The sequence below is a fragment of the Macaca nemestrina genome, chromosome 2 (genome assembly GCF_043159975.1).
Source record: "Macaca nemestrina isolate mMacNem1 chromosome 2, mMacNem.hap1, whole genome shotgun sequence".
NCBI classification, from domain to species: domain Eukaryota; kingdom Metazoa; phylum Chordata; class Mammalia; order Primates; family Cercopithecidae; genus Macaca; species Macaca nemestrina.
This window is the reverse complement of record NC_092126.1, coordinates 102,773,799-102,794,609: the sequence shown is the minus strand read 5'-3', so window position 1 is coordinate 102,794,609 and position 20,811 is coordinate 102,773,799. Positions and strand designations below refer to the sequence as shown.

Sequence of the window (20,811 nt, the reverse complement as noted above, 5' to 3'; positions counted from 1 at the left end):
CCCAGGCCTGTGGAGCCGGAAGCTCTGTGGGCAGGGCCAGCAAGCTATAGGGACAGGCCTCCGGGTGACTGTGATACCTGCACACCTTGAGAACCATCGGCCCAGATAGCCTCTGAACACTAACGGCTCCTGGTGCGTGTGGAGAAGACACAGGCCATGTCTGGGAGGCAGGGGAGATGGACTAGCACACTCCTCCTGCTACAGGGCAGCATGATGCTCAATTCCCTCAGAAGGATGTCCTTCATCTTTTCCATGCTGTGTGTGTTCACCCTGGCCCTCCTAGCAGCTTGGGAAGGGCAGAACACTGCACACACAAGAGGGCCGTTCCCAGTCCGCACATTCCAGATTCATCTGTCACCAGACCCACAGGAGGAGGCAGACTGGTTCCAGGAGGATGAAAGCCCTTGTTCTGACACCTGTGTCTGATTCCAGGGCCTACAAATCCACTCTGGACTACACTAAATGAAGTCTGGGGATTTTCATTGATCTTCAGAAGAAAGAGAAGGAGGCGCGTGCCTGGCTGCAAGCAGGGAAGATCTATTACAGCCTGCAGCAGAGCGAGCTGGTGGACCTGTACATCCAGGTGAGTGGCAAGGGATGCAGGAGGACCCCTGTGCTGTTCACTCTCTGTCCATCCACCCATCCATTCATCCTTCCATCATCTATTTACCTGTTCATCCATCCATCCATCCATCTGTCCATCCATCCATCCATCCATCCATCCATCCATCCGTCCATCATTCATCCATCCTTTTCTCATCCATCTATTCACCCGTCTATCCATCCATTCACCTGTCCATCCACCCATCCATTCATCCTTCCATCATCTATCTGTTTACCTGCTCATCCTTCCATCCATCCATCCATCATCCATCCATTCTTCCATCATCTTCCCATATACCTGTGGGTCCTTCCATCTATCCATCTATCATCCATCCATCCATCCTTCCATCATCCATCCATTCACCTATTTGTCTTTCCACGCATCCATCCATCAATCCATCATCCATCCCTCCGTCCATCCATCCATCTATCATCCATCCATCCTTTTATCATCCATCCATTCACCTGTCCATCCATCCATTCACCTGTTCGTCCATCCATCCATCCTTCCATCTATCTTTCCATCATCCATCCAACTGTTCATCCTTCTATCCATCCATCCATCCATCATGCTTCTGTTCACCTCTTCGTCCATCCATTCACCTGTTCGTCCGTCCTTCCATCCATCCTTCCATCCGTCTTTCCATTATCCATCCAACCATCTTCCATCCATCCATGATGCTTTCATTCAGCTGTCCATCCATCCATCCATTCATTCATCATCCATCCTTTTATCATCCATCCATCCATTCACCTGTTCATCCATCTCTCCGTCCATTCTTCCATCATTCCATCATCCATTCACCTGTTCATTCTTCCATCTATCCATCATCCATCCATCCTTCCATCATTCATCCACTCGCCTGCTCATCCTTCCATCCATCCATCCATCCTTCTATCATACATCCATTCACCTGTTCATCCTTCCATTCACCTGTTCATCCTTCCATTCATCCATCTATCGTCCATCCATCCATCCATCCATTCGTCCATCCATCATTCATCCATTCTTTTATCATCCATTCATTCAGCCACCATCCATCCACCTGTTCGTCCATTCATCCATCCATCCTTCCATCATCCATCCATTCACCTGTTCATCCTTCCATCCATCCATCATTCATCCATCCATCCATCCATTTATCCATTCATCCATATATCCATCCATCCATCTATCATCCATCTATCCTTCCATCATCCATCCACTCACCTCCTGTTCATCCTTCCATCCATCCATTTATCCATTCATCCATCCATCCATCCTTCCATCATCCACCCATCTTTCCATCATCTATCCTTCCATCATCCATCTATTCATCTGTTCATCCTTCCATCTATCCATCATCCATCCATCCATCCATTTATCCATCCATCCATCATCCATCCAGCCATCATCCATCCATCTGTCCATTCATCCATCCATCCTTTTATCATCCATCCTTTTATCATCCATCCATTTATCATCCATCCATTCACCTGTCTATCCATCCATTCACCTGTTCATCCATCCATCCGTCCATTCATCCTTCCATCAACCATCCATTCACCTGTTCATCCTTCCATCCATCCACCTGTTCATCCTTCCATCCATCTACCATTCATCCATCCACCATTCATCCATCCATCATTCATCCATTCATCCATTTATCCATTCATCCATTTATCCATTCATCCATTTATCCATTCATCCATATATCCATCTGTCATCCATCCATCCTTCCATCAACCATCCACTCACCTCTTGTTCATCCATCCATCCATCATTCATCCATCTATCCATTTATCCATTCATCCATCCATCCTTCCATCATCCATCCATTCATCTGTTCATCCATCCATCATCCATCCATCCATCCATCCATCCATCCATCCATCATCCATCCATCTGTCCATTCATCCATCCATCTGTCCATCCATCTGTCCATTCATCCATCCATCATTCACCCATCCTTTTATCCATCCATTCACCCGTCTATCCATCCATTCACCTGTTGTTCCATCCATCTGTCCTTTCATCCTTCCATCATCCATCCATTCACCTGTTTATCCTTCCATCCATCCATCATCCATCCACATATCCTTTTATCCATTCATCCATCCATCCATCATCCATCCATGCTTCCATCATCCATCCATGCTTCCATCATCCATCCATCCACCTGTTCATCCTTCCATCCATCCATCATCCATTCATCCATCCATCCATCCTTCCATCATCCATCCTTTCTCCCATCCATCCATTCACTGTTCGTCCATCCATCCATCATTCATCCATCCATCCACCAATCTACCTATTAATCCATCCCTCCATTCATCTATCTGTCAGTTTGTTTATCCATACATTCATCTATCCACCATCTATCCATCCATATGCACATACATCATCTACCCTCCACCCATCCATACATTATCTACCCACCCATACATACATACAGACATACACACATCATTCCACCCATCCATCCATCCATCCATCCATCCATCCATCCATCCATCCATCCATCCACCCATCCACCCATCCATCCACCCACCCGTCCGTCCGTCCATCCATCCATCCATCCATCCATCCATCCATCCATCCATCCATCCCAGCATTAATCTATCTACACACTCATCCATCCATCCATGTGTCTACATCTCCTCATCCATTCATCCATCCATCCACTCATTCCTAAGCCACTGCTGAGCACCTGTTGTGTGCCTTTTTCCTCCCTCCAACTGGTTCCCTCATATCCTCCCCCAGTGGCCAGCATCTTCTCCCTGAGGGCAGAGGCGCGGCCCCTCACAGTGCCCAGCACCTGCTCAAATACAGCACATGCTCAAATAATGTGACCACTCAGTTAACACACAGAAGAACTTGCTCCAAGCACCAGGTGGCACATTTCCTTACAAAATGAATCTATCATAGTGGCTGTTTTCAGAGGCTTTCCCAAACACAGTGTGATCTGGAACAAATTGTGAAGCCCACAAGCCTGGTGAAGCTTTCATTACTGAGCACCTGCTGTATACCTCCTTGAGCTGAGGAGAGGGATCAAGAGCTCATGGCCAAGAGGGGACCAGGCCCACCCACAAACACTGTTGATGTGGCAGGGATGTGGCAACGCAGAAAGGAGCCAGGGGATGGGCTCCCAGCAATCTGGGGGCCACGGAGACTGGTTTGAGTGCAGGGGGAGTGGGCTACGGCTAGCCCTGGTGGTAGGATTCACAGGTGTCGGGCTCCTGGGCTGCAGCTGCTCAGTCATCTCCTGGCACTCAGGTGCATCAGTTCATTGTCCTCATGCCAGTGGTGGGGGCAGCCCTAATGCACAGGGTCTGAAAAATGCTCAGGTGTACCTGTAGTGTGTGAGAGGAAGGAGGCTGGAAAAGGTGGGCGTGGCTACCTCACCAGGTGTGGGTCTTGAGGGAACTTCTGTCTCCTTTCAGGTGGCACAGAATGTGTTCCTGTACACAGGCGACCCCAACCTGGGGCTGGAGCTGTTTGAGGCAGCTGGAGACATCTTCGTCAGTGGGGCCTGGGAGCGGGAGAAAGCTGTGTCCTTCTACCGGGTGAGCTGGCCTGTGGGCTGATGTGGGTGAGCTGGCCTGTGGGCTGATGTGGGTGGGCCTCAGGGGGGCACCTGGAGGGCTGAGGCACAGGTGTGGCAGGGCAGAGGCCTCCCACCTGGAGGCAGGGCCACCCATGCACATGCTAGTTTCCAAGTGGTCTCACCGGGCATGATATTGACCGTGCCCCTGCCCGGGAAAAACGCTTGGGGCCTGGATGTGACAATTGGCTCTACCCTTGTACCTGATGATCTCAAGCAACCATGAGCGGAAAGTTCTGTCCCCATCTTTCAGATGAGGAAACTGAGGCTCAGAGAGGCACAGGGACATGTCAGAGGACACACAGCATGTCAGTGGGAGGCCCAGGTCTGCATGCACCCCGAAGTGGGATGGCTTCTCCCTTCCTCTGAGCTCACGGTGTGGCTCAGCCCTGGGCACAGATAAATGTGGTGTTTTTAGAGCAGAGAGGAGTGCTGGCTCCCCTGAGTCAGACCCCCGGTGGCCAGGTGGGAGAGACGGGTCTGAGGCTGCCGGGTGTAGCTGGATGGGCCTCAGGTGATTCTTCAGCCCCCAACTTGGGTGTCTGAACTGTGTGTTATCCCAGAGCACAGAGCTGTGTGGAGGTGCAGGGGTAGCTGGGGTGTGGGAAGCTCCAAGCACATGTTTGAGCTCTGAGGAGGGCGCTGGGCAAGGTGGGTGCTACGGGAAACCTGAGCCACCTGCCTGTGTGGTAGGACCGGGTCCTGGCCCTGGCAATGACTACGGGCAACCGCAAGGCGGCGCTGCAGCTACAGCTGTGCAACAAGCTGGTGGCACTGCTGGCCACACTGGAAAATCCCCAGGAGTGCTTGGAGTTTGCCTACGTGGCCCTAGCACTCAGCATCACTCTGGGTAAGTCCCCTGAGCCCCCACCCTGCCAGGACCCACACTTTGCCAGAGCCCAGCCTCCAGGTCTGCAGGGCAGGAGCTGAAACAGCTGCTGGATTTTCCTGGTCTCCTGTCCAGGCAGGCAGATCTACCCAACTGGCTTCCCCGTCCGGCTGTGGGGCACTGCCCGAGGTCTCTCACGCAGTGCAGAGCTCCCTGCCTGACTGAGCTCTGTTTCCTCTGCCTGTTCCCGCTGCTGACCACAAGGGCCGCCCAGTGTGCCCTCTGCCTTCCAGACATGCCAGGCATCTCGTTGGTCCCTGTATGTGCCAGGCCGAGTGGCATATTCCCTTTCTCTTGTACCCTTCCCACCCTCATCAACCACACAGCTCTCTGGCTGATAAAATCCCAGTTCCCCTTCCAACAGTCTGCCCCTTAAGGCCGGGCATCCCCTGGTGCTGTGCCAGGGTCATCTGTCCCCCTCCAGAGACAGGGAACCCTAGGCAGGCCACATGCCCCAGCGCCTTGTGCCCTGTGGCCCAGTACACAGTAGGTGTGCAGCTGACTCCCCAAAGTAGGGGGCTCTGATTGTGACACACCCAGGAGGAGTCGGATGTTATGTCTGTGGGTTGCCTGGAGCTGGGGTGCCTGGGAGCACCTGGACTGCATGGCTTTTGGGCTCCCCTGGTTAAAACCAGTGAGCATAGGCAGGTGGCTATGTGTAGGCACAGAGCTGGGCCATCCAAGTCCGACTTTGCCAAAGCCTCACAGTAGACAGGGGCAGGCCTTATTAATTCTGCTTTGCAGATGGGAAAGTGAGTCTGGGAACCCAGAAGGGACTGGCCAGAGCTGCCCAGGTGACCGCAGGTGCCTGGAGGCAAGCCAGGTGTGCTGCCTGGGGTCTGCATACCTGCTCCTGAGGGGCCTGTGCCCTCCCTGCCCCAGGGAGCCACGTCCTCACACCTGCCCCTTTGGCCTGCACCCCAGGGGACCAGCTGAACGAGCGCATGGCCTACCACCGGCTGGCCGCCCTGCACCATCAGCTGGGTCATGGCAAGCTGGCAAAGCACTTCTACCTCAAGGTCCTGTAGCTCTGCAACTCGCCGCTAGAGTTCGACGAGGAGACCCTCTACTACGTGAAGGTGTACCTGGTGCTCGGTGACATCATCTTCTACGACCTGAAGGTGGGTGGGGAGGGGCAGGGCTTGGGGTGTTCCTGGCCCCCTTGGAGTGGGATCTCCACCCAGACCCCAGAGGCCCGGGTTCCAGCCTTCCTTAGGAATAGCCCAGTGGCCTCCCTGGAGCTCTGCACGTGGCTGGAGGAGCCGGCAAGGTCAGCAGATACAACCCAGCTCCCAAGCTGGCCAGGCCCCACCCTCAAGAACTCAGTCTCAGCCCGGGAGGCTGACACATGAGTGGGCAATGGTGTCCTCTGGGTAAAGAAGGAGGATTGTAGTCGGGGGGCCCTCCTGGAGGAGATGACACCAAAGCTGATTCTTGACAGTCAAGTGTCAAGTTGCATTTAACAAAGAAAACGGGGTCGGGAGAAGGACATTTCGGAGGACGGCATCATCCTCACATTGAATCAACGTTGCAAGATCCAACCCAAATCCTGGCGCCTCGTCTAGGAAGCCTGCCCAGGGTGCCAGCCTGCACTGAGCAACTCCCTCCTGGAGCCCCGAGACACCTTGAATCTTCACATCACCCAGGAAGGGTGGGGTGGGACCAGTGTCTTACCATTGGGTTCACAGACAGGGAAACCCCAGCTCGGGGCAGGTGCGGTGGGGCCTGAGCCAGCCAGGCTGAGGCCTTGCTGGGTCGGGTCTGTCTCGAGGGGAGGTGCTGTGCTCCCTCTGCCCCCAGCCCTGCAGGGGTGGAGAGCTGGGACTGTCAGACTCAGACCTGGGGTGTCTCCACCCCTCTGCCCAGCAGGCACCGCCCCTCCTCAGCATCGCACCGGCACCACGTCAGTGCTCCTTATGGGCTGAGGGGCCAGGGCACTCCAGTCCTGGGGCCGAGATCTTGGGGGCCTTAGAACAACATGAGGAGCTGGGGCAGCCCTAAGACCCCGCCCCGTATCCCCCACCGCAGGCCTGGGGCTGCCCGGGAGGCCCCCGCCCAGTGCTGGCGACACTTGGTGGTCAGAAGTGGTCCCTGTGGCCTCCCAAGTCCCAGCCAGACAGGGAGGTGCCAAGTGTCAGACCCAGAGGGACGCTGCTCACCGCTCAGGGGCTCGCCTGGGACCCAGGGGGACGGGCCTCCCAGAAGAGGCCTTTATCTCTTTTGGTCAAGCCTGCCACCCACTCCGCTTGCCCAGGAGGAAGGAAAGGGCCAAGTAGTACCTGAGAGGCCAAAGTCCACGGTTGGGGTTGAGGGGCAGAGGCCTCCTTCACCTCCTTCCCATGCACAGCCCTCTGGGCCTCATCGTGACTATGCTGTCAGCGCAGGCCAGCTTCCCACAGGGAGGCCCACTTGGAATTCCCCAAGGGCGGCTGTCTTTCCAAGACTGCACCCTCCTCCTTGTATAGTAGGCTCTGGACCCAGGGCCCAGAGGAGTAGGAGAAAAAGCCGGGCTGCATGGGGCCTGGAAGGCTGGCAGAGAGGCAGGGGTAAATGGGCATCTTTGCCAATTGCCTCTAAAAAGGGGTCCCCTTTAGTCTACACGTGAGAGCGAGCCCTGGAATAGGGAGGATTAGGTGTGTCCTGGCTCAGCCTGCCACTCACTAGCTGCTGCACACACTACAGGCACATGGAAATGCACACGCAAATGCACACGGGCACAGGCACACGCACACACAGGCGCGCACACACAGACACGCACACACACACAGGCATGCACACAGGCACACACACGGACACGCACACACAGGCACCCACATATGCACAGACACATGCACAGGCACACGCAGAGACATACGCATTGGCTGGCTCCTTCCTGTTTAGTTGGGATGCCCCCACCCCTTCAGGAAGCCTTTGCCTTCCACCCCTGGCTGAGTCTGGGGCCTCCTGGGCCCCCCACAGGCTCCTGGGCTTCCCTCTGCCACAGCCCGGGCCACCCTGTGTGGTCAGTGTTCACTCCCAGGTCCCTCAGACTGGGAGCAAGGACGTTAGGCTCAGCCACGCACCCAGCACAGAGCCCAGTGTTCGGCTGGGCCGAGGGGCATTGGATGAGCAGTGGCGGTGACTCGGGGCCTTCTCACGCCCCTGCGCCGTGTGTGGGGCGGGGCAGTGGGGGAATGGACTGCTGCATCTTGGACTTTGTCCTTGGCCCTGGGAGTCATCTTGAGATGGTAGAGGGACAGGCTAGGCATGGGTCTTAGAGAGGTCCCTTGGGTGACCCCATGTGGAGGAGGCGCCTGGGGAGAAGCCGGGTGGGGGATGGGAGGGTCAAGGAGGAGGTCTGGGAGACGGCATCCCAACCCAGGGATGGTGAGTTTGAGCCAAAGATGCATTGAAAATGGGAGTGGATGTCTGGGGAGTCACACTCCGTCAATATTTCAGGGAACATTGCCAGATAGAACACCTGTGAGATGGTTTTGTACCTGGCCTGTCCCGTGGAGGGCCTGGAAATGGTCAGCATGGACAGGGGCCAGAGGGGAGCCTGGGTCACTCAACGCTGTGCCCCTGCTGTGGCTTGGAGCCACGGGCCCTGCATGGAACTCTCAGAGCAGGCAGGATCTGCCCTGACCTCAGCCCATGGGGAAAGCAGCCACTGCCTGCAGAGAGGGTGGCACTGGGGCAGGACACTTGGGGTGAGTGGGGCGTAGGGGCAGTCAGGAAGGCTTCCGGGGTGTCAGTGTCATCCCCACCTCCTGCAGCTGAGACCACAGCAGTGTCACAGGCTTCGGGGTTCATGGGGTGAGCCAGCATTGGCTGGACATGTGGAATGACCTGGAGACAGGAACGGCCTCTGGGAAGACGGGCTCCGAGTCCCCCTCTTGCTGAGCATGACCTGTCCCCTTCAGGACCTGTTTGATGCAGCCGGGTACTACCAGCTGGCACTGGCAGCCGCCGTGGACCTGGGCAACAAGAAGGCACAGCTGAAGATCTACACGCGGCCGGCCGCCATCTCCCACAACTTCCTCCTGGACCGTGAGAAGTCGCTCTTCTTCTACCAGAAGGCCAGGACCTTTGCCACAGAGCTCAACGTCCGCAGGGTCAACCTGCCTCCTCTGCCACTCTGCGGGTGGGCCCCCTGGTTGGCCCCCAGCCACCCTCGCTGAGGACAGCATCCGAGGGAGTGGGTTTTGTGCAAGGAGGATGGTCTCCTCCCTCTCCTGGTGTCTCCCGTGGCTCATTTTCTGGGAAATGGAGGCATGAAAGCAGGGTTCAAATAGCAATAAATGGTTTTTTTTTTGCAATAACATACCGAAGTCCCCAGGGCATCCTTCCCTGTGTGCTTCCTGGGCTGTGTCTGGGGGCCATCTCCTTCCCTGGTGGCAGCCCTCTGATCTTGGGGATGAGAACAACTGTGAGTCCAACAGACCTGGGCCAGGTCATCATGAGCCTCGGTTTCCTCGGCGGCCAGGGGGGAGATGGTGGTGGAACTCTGGGCAGCTCCTTGCTCTCCCTGCTCAGAGTTCTTGCTGTAGGTCTCGTGCCACCCTTGCCTTTAACCTTCAGGCCACTGTGCCTGGATGTGGGGGCTGCTAGTGTCCCTGTTCGCCATTGAAGAAATAGAGGCACAGAGAGGTTAGGTGTCTGGCCCACCGTCACACAGCAGGTAGGGGCGGAGACACAGAGCCCAGTACACTGACCACCACACCACCCTGCCAGCCTGCAGCCAGGAAGATGTCCCCCATTAGGACCCAAGGTCAGCTCCTGGACCTCTCTTGTGGTGTCAGGAGAGCCACAGGCCAGTGAGGGTGGCCCCAGGGATCCCTCACTCAGTGTCCTCTGCTCCCAGACTCGGTTGGGCCAGGCCTGGCCAGTCCCACCTCTGGCCACTGGTCAGCCCTGCGGGAAGTGAGATGCGGGGATCTTCGCCTGTGTAGATGCTGGTACCCAGTATTGAAAGCCTTATCTGGGCTGCCCCCCAGCCGTCCCCACATACCCCTCCCCTTCCGGCCTCCAGCCCTCATCCCAGTCCCTGGAAACCCAGGTTTTCCTTCTTAGAATCTCTGGGCCCCAGGAACACAGCTCACACGGTCTCTGCCAGTTTATGGCAAGGAAACCGAGGTTAGAGACTGTGGGTGTCCCACGCGATTCTCACATACACTGCACTCTCCCAGGCCCCTCTTTTAAACACTTTAAATGAGGTGACGTTCACATCGCATGCAATTAACTATTTCAACGCAAATAATGTGGCATTTGTGCATTCACAGTCCTGTGCAACCACTCACGCCATCAAGTTTCATAAATGTATTCATCTCCCCAGAAGAAACCTCCCATCCTCACTAAGCTGTTACCTCTCCTTTGTATCCCCCAAGCCCCTTGTTTAATGGAAGAGGAAACTGAGGCCCGGAGAGGGACTTGTCAGTGGGCGGAGCTCTGATAATAAGGAATCAGGCACCCATCTGCTGCTTCAGTCCTGGGTTGGTGTTCCACCCAGCAGAGGTGACAGAGCCAGGAGGTTCTGGGACCCCATGCTTGCAACCAGAGCCCTGCCCCGAGCCTCCCCACCAGGGGACAGCAGAGAGCTTTCCAGAACGGGCCGCGGGGCTGGCGGGAAGCAGCGGGTCAGAGCTGCTGACAAACCTCACGTTGACCCCAGATCGCTGTCTCTGTGGGTTGGGCTTGGGAATTGGAGAGGAGGCCGCATGACTGGAAACGTGAAGACGGCACGGCCTGGCTGGCTGGAGGAGCGGGAAGCGCCGTCACGTTGACTGAGGACACAGACCTCCTGCCCGCTGGGCCGGACCTGCAGCCATTCTTCTCGGGGTGGGGTCCGCAGGTCCAGGTTGCTCTCGGCCCCCGACCTGCCTCAGAATCCGGGGGGCTTTGGAACTGTGCCTCCTCATCTCCACCCACCCTGGCTGGTGCCATGAGGGGCCTGGATCCTGGGATCCTGTTTCTCCTGGGCAGCAGAGACTGGGGGACCAGAGGAGACGATGGGTCTTCAAGCCCCACATTCATAACCCCAGCCCACCACTGACAGTCTGGGGGTTCGAGATGAGGGAGTTGATGTCTCTGAGCCCCAGTTTTGTCACCACTAAAATGAGGCCGACATACTTGGGCAGAGTGCCAGCCCCAGGGCTAACAGAGGCCTGTTTCCTACTGACAATACCTGTTACTGCTAGGAACAGCTCCAACAACCACACACTAGGGAACACTCAACCCAGGCCAACTTGTCAGAGGCACGTGAACCAGAGCAACTCCATCTTGAATGGGGGCTGGGAAAAGGGAGGCTGAGACCTGCTGGGCCGCATTCCCAGGAGGCTAGGCATTCTTCGTCACAGGATGAGATAGGAGGTCCCCATAAGATACAGGTCATAAAGACCTTGCTGATAAAGCAGGTTGCAGTAAAGAAGTTGGCCAAAGCCCCAAACCCAAGATGGCCACGAGAGTGACCTCTGATTGCCCTCACAGCTCATTATGTGCTAATTATAATGCCTTAACTACTACAAGACACTCCCACCAGCGCCACAACAGTTTACAGATGCCATGGCAACATCTGGAGGTTGCCCTACATGGTCTCGGAAGGGAGGGCAGAAACTCTCAGTTCTGGGAATTGCCCACCCCTTTCCTGGAACACTCATGAATAGTCCAAACCTTGTTTAGCGTATGATCAAGAAATAACCATGAAAATGGGCAACCAGCAGCTTTTGGGGCCACTCTGCCTATGGAGCAGCCATTCTTTTTTTTCTTTTTTTTTCTTTTTTTTTCTTTTTTTTTCTTTTTTGAGATGGAGTCTTGCTCTGTTGGCCGAACTAGAATGCAATGGCATGATCTTGGCTCACTACAACCTCCGCCTCCTGGGTTAAGCGATTCTCCTGCCTCAGCCTTCCTAGTAGCTGGGATTACAGGCACCTGCCACCACACCGTTAATGTTTTGTATTTTAGTGGAGACAGGGTTTTGCCATGTTGGACCAGGCTGGTCTCGAACTTCTCACCTCAGGTGATCCACCTGCCTCGGCATCCCAAAGTTCTAGGATTACAGGAGTGAGCCGCTGCACCCGGCCAGAGTAGCCATTCTTTTATTCCTTTTCTTTCCTAATAAAGTTGCTTTCACTTGATGGACTCGCCCCGAATTCTTTCTTCTGTGAGATCCAAGAAACCTCTCTTGGGGTCTGGATCGGGACCGTTTTCCAGTAACAAACTTGCTTAACCTGTCAGACCCCTCGTCTCTTCATCTGTAACCAGAGATAAAGCCTCCCCCGAGGTTCCAACAGTGAGGAGAGAACGCATGGAAAAGAGGGGCACAGAGTTGGTGTGCAGAACCAATATCACAGACTGGGTGTCAAGCCACTGTCATATTGGAAGTAATATCACGCTCTCCCCTACAAGTTATGAGGAACAATATCACAGGGGGGTGTGTACCTTCTCCGGTAGTGGGAGTAGTATCATCATCTCTTCCTTTAGATGACAGGAACAATATCACAGGGTGGGTGTACACCCCGTGTGTTTTTGGAAGCAATGTCATTCTCTCTTCTTCTAGGTTTTAGGATTCATATCACAGGCGGGGTGTACACATCATCCACTCACCCCCTGGATATCAGGAACCATATCACAGAAGAGTTGTCCACCCCCTTCGATATTGTCAGCAATGTCATCTTCTTCCCGCCTGGATATTAGGAACGATACCCCGGGGTTGGGGGCGGTGTACACCCAGTGCGATATCGAAAGTAAAATCAGCCTCTTTCCCGCTGGATATTAGAAACTATATCACAGGTGTGTGTGCACCTTCTGGGATATTGGGAGTACTGTCAGCCTCCACCCCTCTGCATATTAGGGACAATATACAGGGGACAGGGTGGTTACACAACCTGCGATATTGAGAGTAATATTCTTCTCTTTCCCCTGTACATTAGGAACCACATCACAGGGGTCTGTACACCTTCTGCGATATTGGGATTAATGTGATCGTCTCCCCCAACTGAATGTCAAAAACGATATCACAGAAGGGTGTACACCCCCTGCGATATGGCCAGTAATATCATGGTCTCTACCTTTGGATACTAGGAACAACATCACAGAGGGTGTGTATACTCCCCAGCAATATTGGGCATAATGTTATCCTCTCTTCCCCTGGATATTAGGAACGATATCCCTCGTGGTGGGAGGTGGAGTACATTAAGAACAACATCACTGAGTGGGTGTACACCCCCTGCGGTATTGGGTGTAATATCATCCTCTCTTCCCTAGGATATAAAGAACAATATCACAGGAGGGGTGTACAGCCACAGCCCCTACGTTATTGGGAGTAATAGCGTCTTCTCCCACTCTCGATATAGGAACAATATCCTAGGGTGGGTGTACATCCCCTGCGATATTGGGCATATTGTCATCGTCTCCCAACGTGAATATTGGGCGTAGTGTCCCAGGGGGGTGTACACCTTCTTCGATATTGGGAGTAACATCATCCTCTCCCCTCAGGATTGTAGGCAAAATATCGAAGGGGTTTTACACTTTGTACGATATGGGCAGTAACATCGTCCTCTCCCTACCTGGATGTAAGGAACTATATCACAGCCGGCTGTACACTTCTTGCCATACTGGGAGTCCTATCATCCTCTCCTATCATGGATATTAAGAAAAATATTACAAAGGAGGTGTACACCCCCTGAGATATTGAGAGTAATATTATGCTCTCCCCTTCGGGACATTAGGAACAATATCGCAGGAGGTGTGTACAACCCCTGTGATATTGGGAGTCATATCATCCTCTCCCCCTGAATATAAGAAACAATATCACAGGAGGATGTACCTCCCCCCCTGTGATATTGGGAGTCATGTCGTGTTATTCCGAACAATAGCACAGTGGGTGTGTACAGCCCCTGCGACATTGCCACTAGTATCATCGTCTCTCTCCCAGGATATAAGGAACAATATCATAAGGGGGTGTACACCCCTGCGATATTGGCGGTAATATCTTCCTCTCCCTGGCTGGCTATTAGGAACAATGTCACAGAAGAGGTGTACACCCCCTGCTTTAATGGGAGTGATATCATCCTCTCCGTCCCTGGATATTAGGAACAATATCACCAAGGAGTGTACACCTCCTGCAATATTGAGACTGATATCATCCTCTCGCCAGCTGGATAGTAGGAAACATATAACAGGGGTGGTGTACAACCCCAGCAAAATCGGAAGAAACATCACCCTCTCCACCTTTGGATGTTAGGGAAAATATCACGGTGCAGGTCCACGCCCACGGTGATATTGGGAGTCATATCAACCTCTCCCACCCTGGATGGAAGGAACAAGATGACCGACGGCATGTACACACACTGTGGTAGTTTCAATAATGTCCTGCTTTACCCCTGGCTACTAGGAATGACATCATAGAGGGGTGTACACTTTCTGCGACACTGGGAGTAATATCCTCTCCCGGCAGGATATCAGAAACAAGATTATTAATAACTAATATTAATAAATATAAAAATTAATATTAATCACAGATATTACAAATCACAACTAAGATACTATGAATACTGGTGAAAAATGTTAACGATTACTATTAATAATTAATAATATTAACACAACTAATAATAAAATGATGATATCAACAACTAATGTAACTCTAATCAATACTAAGGGATGTTGGCAAAAAATTAATAATTAATATTAAGAAATAATAATATTGATAAATGACATTAATATTAAAAATAATTCTTGGAGTAGATCATAATCTATTTAAAACAATTTTCTGTAATTAATAAAAAATTATTAATTGATAGTATTACTGATAAATATTAAAATCGATCATTGATGACTACTAATTAATTATATTCTTGCCCCAAGAGCAATACACTGAGGGTGTACACCTGTCTGTGAAACAGTTCATTATTTCCAGAGAGGCAGATGATACTACTCAAAATATGGTAACCAGGCTGTGAGTCCACCATGGTTCCCAATAGCCAAGGGGGGGAGAGGGGGTGGCTATTGGTCCCCACCTCGCGGGGGGTGGCTCACCCCCCTGCGAGGTGGCTCCCAATAGCCAAGGGGGGGAGAGGGGGTGGCTATTGGTCCCCACCTCGCGGGGGGTGGCTCACCCCCCTGCGAGGTGGCTCCCAATAGCCAAGGGGGGGAGAGGGGGTGGCTATTGGTCCCCACCTCGCGGGGGGTGGCTCAGCGCCCCCTGCGAGGTGGCTCCCAATAGCCAAGGGGGGGAGAGGGGGTGGCTATTGGTCCCCACCTCGCGGGGGGTGGCTCACCCCCCTGCGAGGTGGCTCCCAATAGCCAAGGGGGGGAGAGGGGGTGGCTATTGGTCCCCACCTCGCGGGGGGTGGCTCACCCCCCTGCGAGGTGGCTCCCAATAGCCAAGGGGGGGAGAGGGGGTGGCTATTGGTCCCCACCTCGCGGGGGGTGGCTCACCCCCCTGCGAGGTGGCTCCCAATAGCCAAGGGGGGGAGAGGGGGTGGCTATTGGTCCCCACCTCGCGGGGGGTGGCTCACCCCCCTGCGAGGTGGCTCCCAATAGCCAAGGGGGGGAGAGGGGGTGGCTATTGGTCCCCACCTCGCGGGGGGTGGCTCACCCCCCTGCGAGGTGGCTCCCAATAGCCAAGGGGGGGAGAGGGGGTGGCTATTGGTCCCCACCTCGCGGGGGGTGGCTCACCCCCCTGCGAGGTGGCTCCCAATAGCCAAGGGGGGGAGAGGGGGTGGCTATTGGTCCCCACCTCGCGGGGGGTGGCTCACCCCCCTGCGAGGTGGCTCCCAATAGCCAAGGGGGGGAGAGGGGGTGGCTATTGGTCCCCACCTCGCGGGGGGTGGCTCACCCCCCTGCGAGGTGGCTCCCAATAGCCAAGGGGGGGAGAGGGGGTGGCTATTGGTCCCCACCTCGCGGGGGTGGCTCACCCCCCTGCGAGGTGGCTCCCAATAGCCAAGGGGGGGAGAGGGGGTGGCTATTGGTCCCCACTCGCGGGGGGTGGCTCACCCCCCCCTGCGAGGTGGCTCCCAATAGCCAAGGGGGGAGAGGGGGTGGCTATTGGTCCCCACCTCGCGGGGGGTGGCTCACCCCCCTGCGAGGTGGCTCCCAATAGCCAAGGGGGGGAGAGGGGGTGGCTATTGGTCCCCACCTCGCGGGGGGTGGCTCACCCCCCTGCGAGGTGGCTCCCAATAGCCAAGGGGGGGAGAGGGGGTGGCTATTGGTCCCCACCTCGCGGGGGGTGGCTCACCCCCTGCGAGGTGGCTCCCAATAGCCAAGGGGGGGAGAGGGGGTGGCTATTGGTCCCCACCTCGCGGGGGGTGGCTCACCCCCCTGCGAGGTGGCTCCCAATAGCCAAGGGGGGGAGAGGGGTGGCTATTGGTCCCCACCTCGCGGGGGGTGGCTCACCCCCCTGCGAGGTGGCTCCCAATAGCCAAGGGGGGGAGAGGGGGTGGCTATTGGTCCCCACCTCGCGGGGGGTGGCTCACCCCCCTGCGAGGTGGCTCCCAATAGCCAAGGGGGGGAGAGGGGGTGGCTATTGGTCCCCACCTCGCGGGGGGTGGCTCACCCCCCTGCGAGGTGGCTCCCAATAGCCAAGGGGGGAGAGGGGGTGGCTATTGGTCCCCACCTCGCGGGGGGTGGCTCACCCCCCTGCGAGGTGGCTCCCAATAGCCAAGGGGGGGAGAGGGGGTGGCTATTGGTCCCCACCTCGCGGGGGGTGGCTCACCCCCCTGCGAGGTGGCTCCCAATAGCCAAGGGGGGGAGAGGGGGTGGCTATTGGTCCCCACCTCGCGGGGGGTGGCTCACCCCCCTGCGAGGTGGCTCCCAATAGCCAAGGGGGGGAGAGGGGGTGGCTATTGGTCCCCACCTCGCGGGGGTGGCTCACCCCCCTGCGAGGTGGCTCCCAATAGCCAAGGGGGGGAGAGGGGGTGGCTATTGGTCCCCACCTCGCGGGGGTGGCTCACCCCCCTGCGAGGTGGCTCCCAATAGCCAAGGGGGGGAGAGGGGGTGGCTATTGGTCCCCACCTCGCGGGGGGTGGCTCACCCCCCTGCGAGGTGGCTCCCAATAGCCAAGGGGGGGAGAGGGGGTGGCTATTGGTCCCCACCTCGCGGGGGTGGCTCACCCCCCTGCGAGGTGGCTCCCAATAGCCAAGGGGGGGAGAGGGGGTGGCTATTGGTCCCCACCTCGCGGGGGGTGGCTCACCCCCCTGCGAGGTGGCTCCCAATAGCCAAGGGGGGGAGAGGGGGTGGCTATTGGTCCCCACCTCGCGGGGGGTGGCTCACCCCCCTGCGAGGTGGCTCCCAATAGCCAAGGGGGGGAGAGGGGGTGGCTATTGGTCCCCACCTCGCGGGGGGTGGCTCACCCCCTGCGAGGTGGCTCCCAATAGCCAAGGGGGGGCAGAGGGGGTGGCTATTGGTCCCCACCTCGCGGGGGGTGGCTCACCCCCCTGCGAGGTGGCTCCCAATAGCCAAGGGGGGAGAGGGGGTGGCTATTGGTCCCCACCTCGCGGGGGGTGGCTCACCCCCCTGCGAGGTGGCTCCCAATAGCCAAGGGGGGGAGAGGGGGTGGCTATTGGTCCCCACCTCGCGGGGGGTGGCTCACCCCCCTGCGAGGTGGCTCCCAATAGCCAAGGGGGGGAGAGGGGGTGGCTATTGGTCCCCACCTCGCGGGGGGTGGCTCACCCCCCTGCGAGGTGGCTCCCAATAGCCAAGGGGGGGAGAGGGGGTGGCTATTGGTCCCCACCTCGCGGGGGGTGGCTCACCCCCCTGCGAGGTGGCTCCCAATAGCCAAGGGGGGGAGAGGGGGTGGCTATTGGTCCCCACCTCGCGGGGGGTGGCTCACCCCCCTGCGAGGTGGCTCCCAATAGCCAAGGGGGGGGAGAGGGGGTGGCTATTGGTCCCCACCTCGCGGGGGGTGGCTCACCCCCCTGCGAGGTGGCTCCCAATAGCCAAGGGGGGGAGAGGGGGTGGCTATTGGTCCCCACCTCGCGGGGGGTGGCTCACCCCCCTGCGAGGTGGCTCCCAATAGCCAAGGGGGGGAGAGGGGGTGGCTATTGGTCCCCACCTCGCGGGGGGTGGCTCACCCCCCTGCGAGGTGGCTCCCAATAGCCAAGGGGGGGAGAGGGGGTGGCTATTGGTCCCCACCTCGCGGGGGGTGGCTCACCCCCCTGCGAGGTGGCTCCCAATAGCCAAGGGGGGAGAGAGGGGGTGGCTATTGGTCCCCACCTCGCGGGGGGTGGCTCACCCCCCTGCGAGGTGGCTCCCAATAGCCAAGGGGGGGAGAGGGGGTGGCTATTGGTCCCCACCTCGCGGGGGGTGGCTCACCCCCCTGCGAGGTGGCTCCCAATAGCCAAGGGGGGGAGAGGGGGTGGCTATTGGTCCCCACCTCGCGGGGGGTGGCTCACCCCCCTGCGAGGTGGCTCCCAATAGCCAAGGGGGGGAGAGGGGGTGGCTATTGGTCCCCACCTCGCGGGGGGTGGCTCACCCCCCTGCGAGGTGGCTCCCAATAGCCAAGGGGGGGAGAGGGGGTGGCTATTGGTCCCCACCTCGCGGGGGGTGGCTCACCCCCCTGCGAGGTGGCTCCCAATAGCCAAGGGGGGGAGAGGGGGTGGCTATTGGTCCCCACCTCGCGGGGGTGGCTCACCCCCTGCGAGGTGGCTCCCAATAGCCAAGGGGGGGAGAGGGGGTGGCTATTGGTCCCCACCTCGCGGGGGGTGGCTCACCCCCCTGCGAGGTGGCTCCCAATAGCCAAGGGGGGGAGAGGGGGTGGCTATTGGTCCCCACCTCGCGGGGGGTGGCTCACCCCCCTGCGAGGTGGCTCCCAATAGCCAAGGGGGGGAGAGGGGGTGGCTATTGGTCCCCACCTCGCGGGGGGTGGCTCACCCCCTGCGAGGTGGCTCCCAATAGCCAAGGGGGGGAGAGGGGGTGGCTATTGGTCCCCACCTCGCGGGGGGTGGCTCACCCCCCTGCGAGGTGGCTCCCAATAGCCAAGGGGGGGAGAGGGGGTGGCTATTGGTCCCCACCTCGCGGGGGGTGGCTCACCCCCCTGCGAGGTGGCTCCCAATAGCCAAGGGGGGGAGAGGGGGTGGCTATTGGTCCCCACCTCGCGGGGGGTGGCTCACCCCCCTGCGAGGTGGCTCCCAATAGCCAAGGGGGGGAGAGGGGGTGGCTATTGGTCCCCACCTCGCGGGGGGTGGCTCACCCCCCTGCGAGGTGGCTCCAATAGCCAAGGGGGGGAGAGGGGGTGCTATTGGTCCCCACCTCGCGGGGGGTGGCTCACCCCCCTGCGAGGTGGCTCCCAATAGCCAAGGGGGGGAGAGGGGGTGGCTATTGGTCCCCACCTCGCGGGGGGTGGCTCACCCCCCTGCGAGGTGGCTCCCAATAGCCAAGGGGGGGAGAGGGGGTGGCTATTGGTCCCCACCTCGCGGGGGGTGGCTCACCCCCCTGCGAGGTGGCTCCCAATAGCCAAGGGGGGGAGAGGGGGTGGCTATTGGTCCCCACCTCGCGGGGGGTGGCTCACCCCCCTGCGAGGTGGCTCCCAATAGCCAAGGGGGGAGAGGGGGTGGCTATTGGTCCCCACCTCGCGGGGGGTGGCTCACCCCCCTGCGAGGTGGCTCCCAATAGCCAAGGGGGGGAGAGGGGGTGGCTATTGGTCCCCACCTCGCGGGGGGTGGCTCACCCCCCTGCGAGGTGGCTCCCAATAGCCAAGGGGGGGAGAGGGGGTGGCTATTGGTCCCCACCTCGCGGGGGGTGGCTCACCCCCCTGCGAGGTGGCTCCCAATAGCCAAGGGGGGAGAGGGGGTGGCTATTGGTCCCCACCTCGCGGGGGGTGGCTCACCCCCCTGCGAGGTGGCTCCCAATAGCCAAGGGGGGGAGAGGGGGTGGCTATTGGTCCCCACCTCGCGGGGGGTGGCTCACCCCCCTGCGAGGTGGCTCCCAATAGCCAAGGGGGGAGAGGGGGTGGCTATTGGTCCCCACCTCGCGGGGGGTGGCTCACCCCCCTGCGAGGTGGCTCCCAATAGCCAAGGGGGGGAGAGGGGGTGGCTATTGGTCCCCACCTCGCGGGGGGTGGCTCACCCCCTGCGAGGTGGCTCCCAATAGCCAAGGGGGGGAGAGGGGGTGGCTATTGGTCCCCACCTCGCGGGGGGTGGCTCACCCCCTGCGAGGTGGCTCCCAATAGCCAAGGGGGGGAGAGGGGGTGGCTATTGGTCCCCACCTCGCGGGGGGTGGCTCACCCCCCTGCGAGGTGGCTCCCAATAGCCAAGGGGGGGAGAGGGGGTGGCTATTGGTCCCCACCTCGCGGGGGGTGGCTCACCCCCCTGCGAGGTGGCTCCCAATAGCCAAGGGGGGGAGAGGGGGTGGCTATTGGTCCCCACCTCGCGGGGGGTGGCTCACCCCCCTGCGAGGTGGCTCCCAATAGCCAAGGGGGGGAGAGGGGGTGGCTATTGGTCCCCACCTCGCGGGGGGTGGCTCACCCCCCTGCGAGGTGGCTCCCAATAGCCAAGGGGGGGAGAGGGGGTGGCTATTGGTCCCCACCTCGCGGGGGGTGGCTCACCCCCCTGCGAGGTGGCTCCCAATAGCCAAGGGGGGGAGAGGGGGTGGCTATTGGTCCCCACCTCGCGGGGGGTGGCTCACCCCCTGCGAGGTGGCTCCCAATAGCCAAGGGGGGGAGAGGGGGTGGCTATTGGTCCCCACCTCGCGGGGGGTGGCTCACCCCCCTGCGAGGTGGCTCCCAATAGCCAAGGGGGGGAGAGGGGGTGGCTATTGGTCCCC

At 58.2% G+C, this 20,811-nt stretch overlaps 2 protein-coding genes across 2 annotated transcripts in view; both read left to right on the top strand.

Annotated features, from left to right (window-relative positions):
• The window catches only part of LOC139361439 (uncharacterized), a 50,472-nt gene extending 46,323 nt beyond the window's left edge, over nucleotides 1-4,149 (top strand). Inside the window, exons 4-5 of the mRNA XM_071090045.1 lie at nucleotides 433-583; nucleotides 4,027-4,149. Of these exons, the coding sequence (XP_070946146.1) occupies nucleotides 433-466 (34 nt within the window). The 3' untranslated portion in view covers nucleotides 467-583; nucleotides 4,027-4,149. The remainder of the gene's footprint in view (nucleotides 1-432; nucleotides 584-4,026) is intronic.
• On the top strand, nucleotides 3,724-9,397 carry LOC139361434 (SH3 domain and tetratricopeptide repeat-containing protein 1-like). Its single transcript, XM_071090032.1, has 5 exons — nucleotides 3,724-3,798; nucleotides 4,027-4,149; nucleotides 4,881-5,037; nucleotides 6,001-6,197; nucleotides 8,979-9,397. Exons 1-4 carry the CDS (start codon nucleotides 3,724-3,726, stop codon nucleotides 6,102-6,104), a joined length of 459 nt encoding a protein of 152 aa, XP_070946133.1. The 3' UTR covers nucleotides 6,105-6,197; nucleotides 8,979-9,397.
• The last annotated feature ends 11,414 nt before the right edge of the window (nucleotides 9,398-20,811 follow it).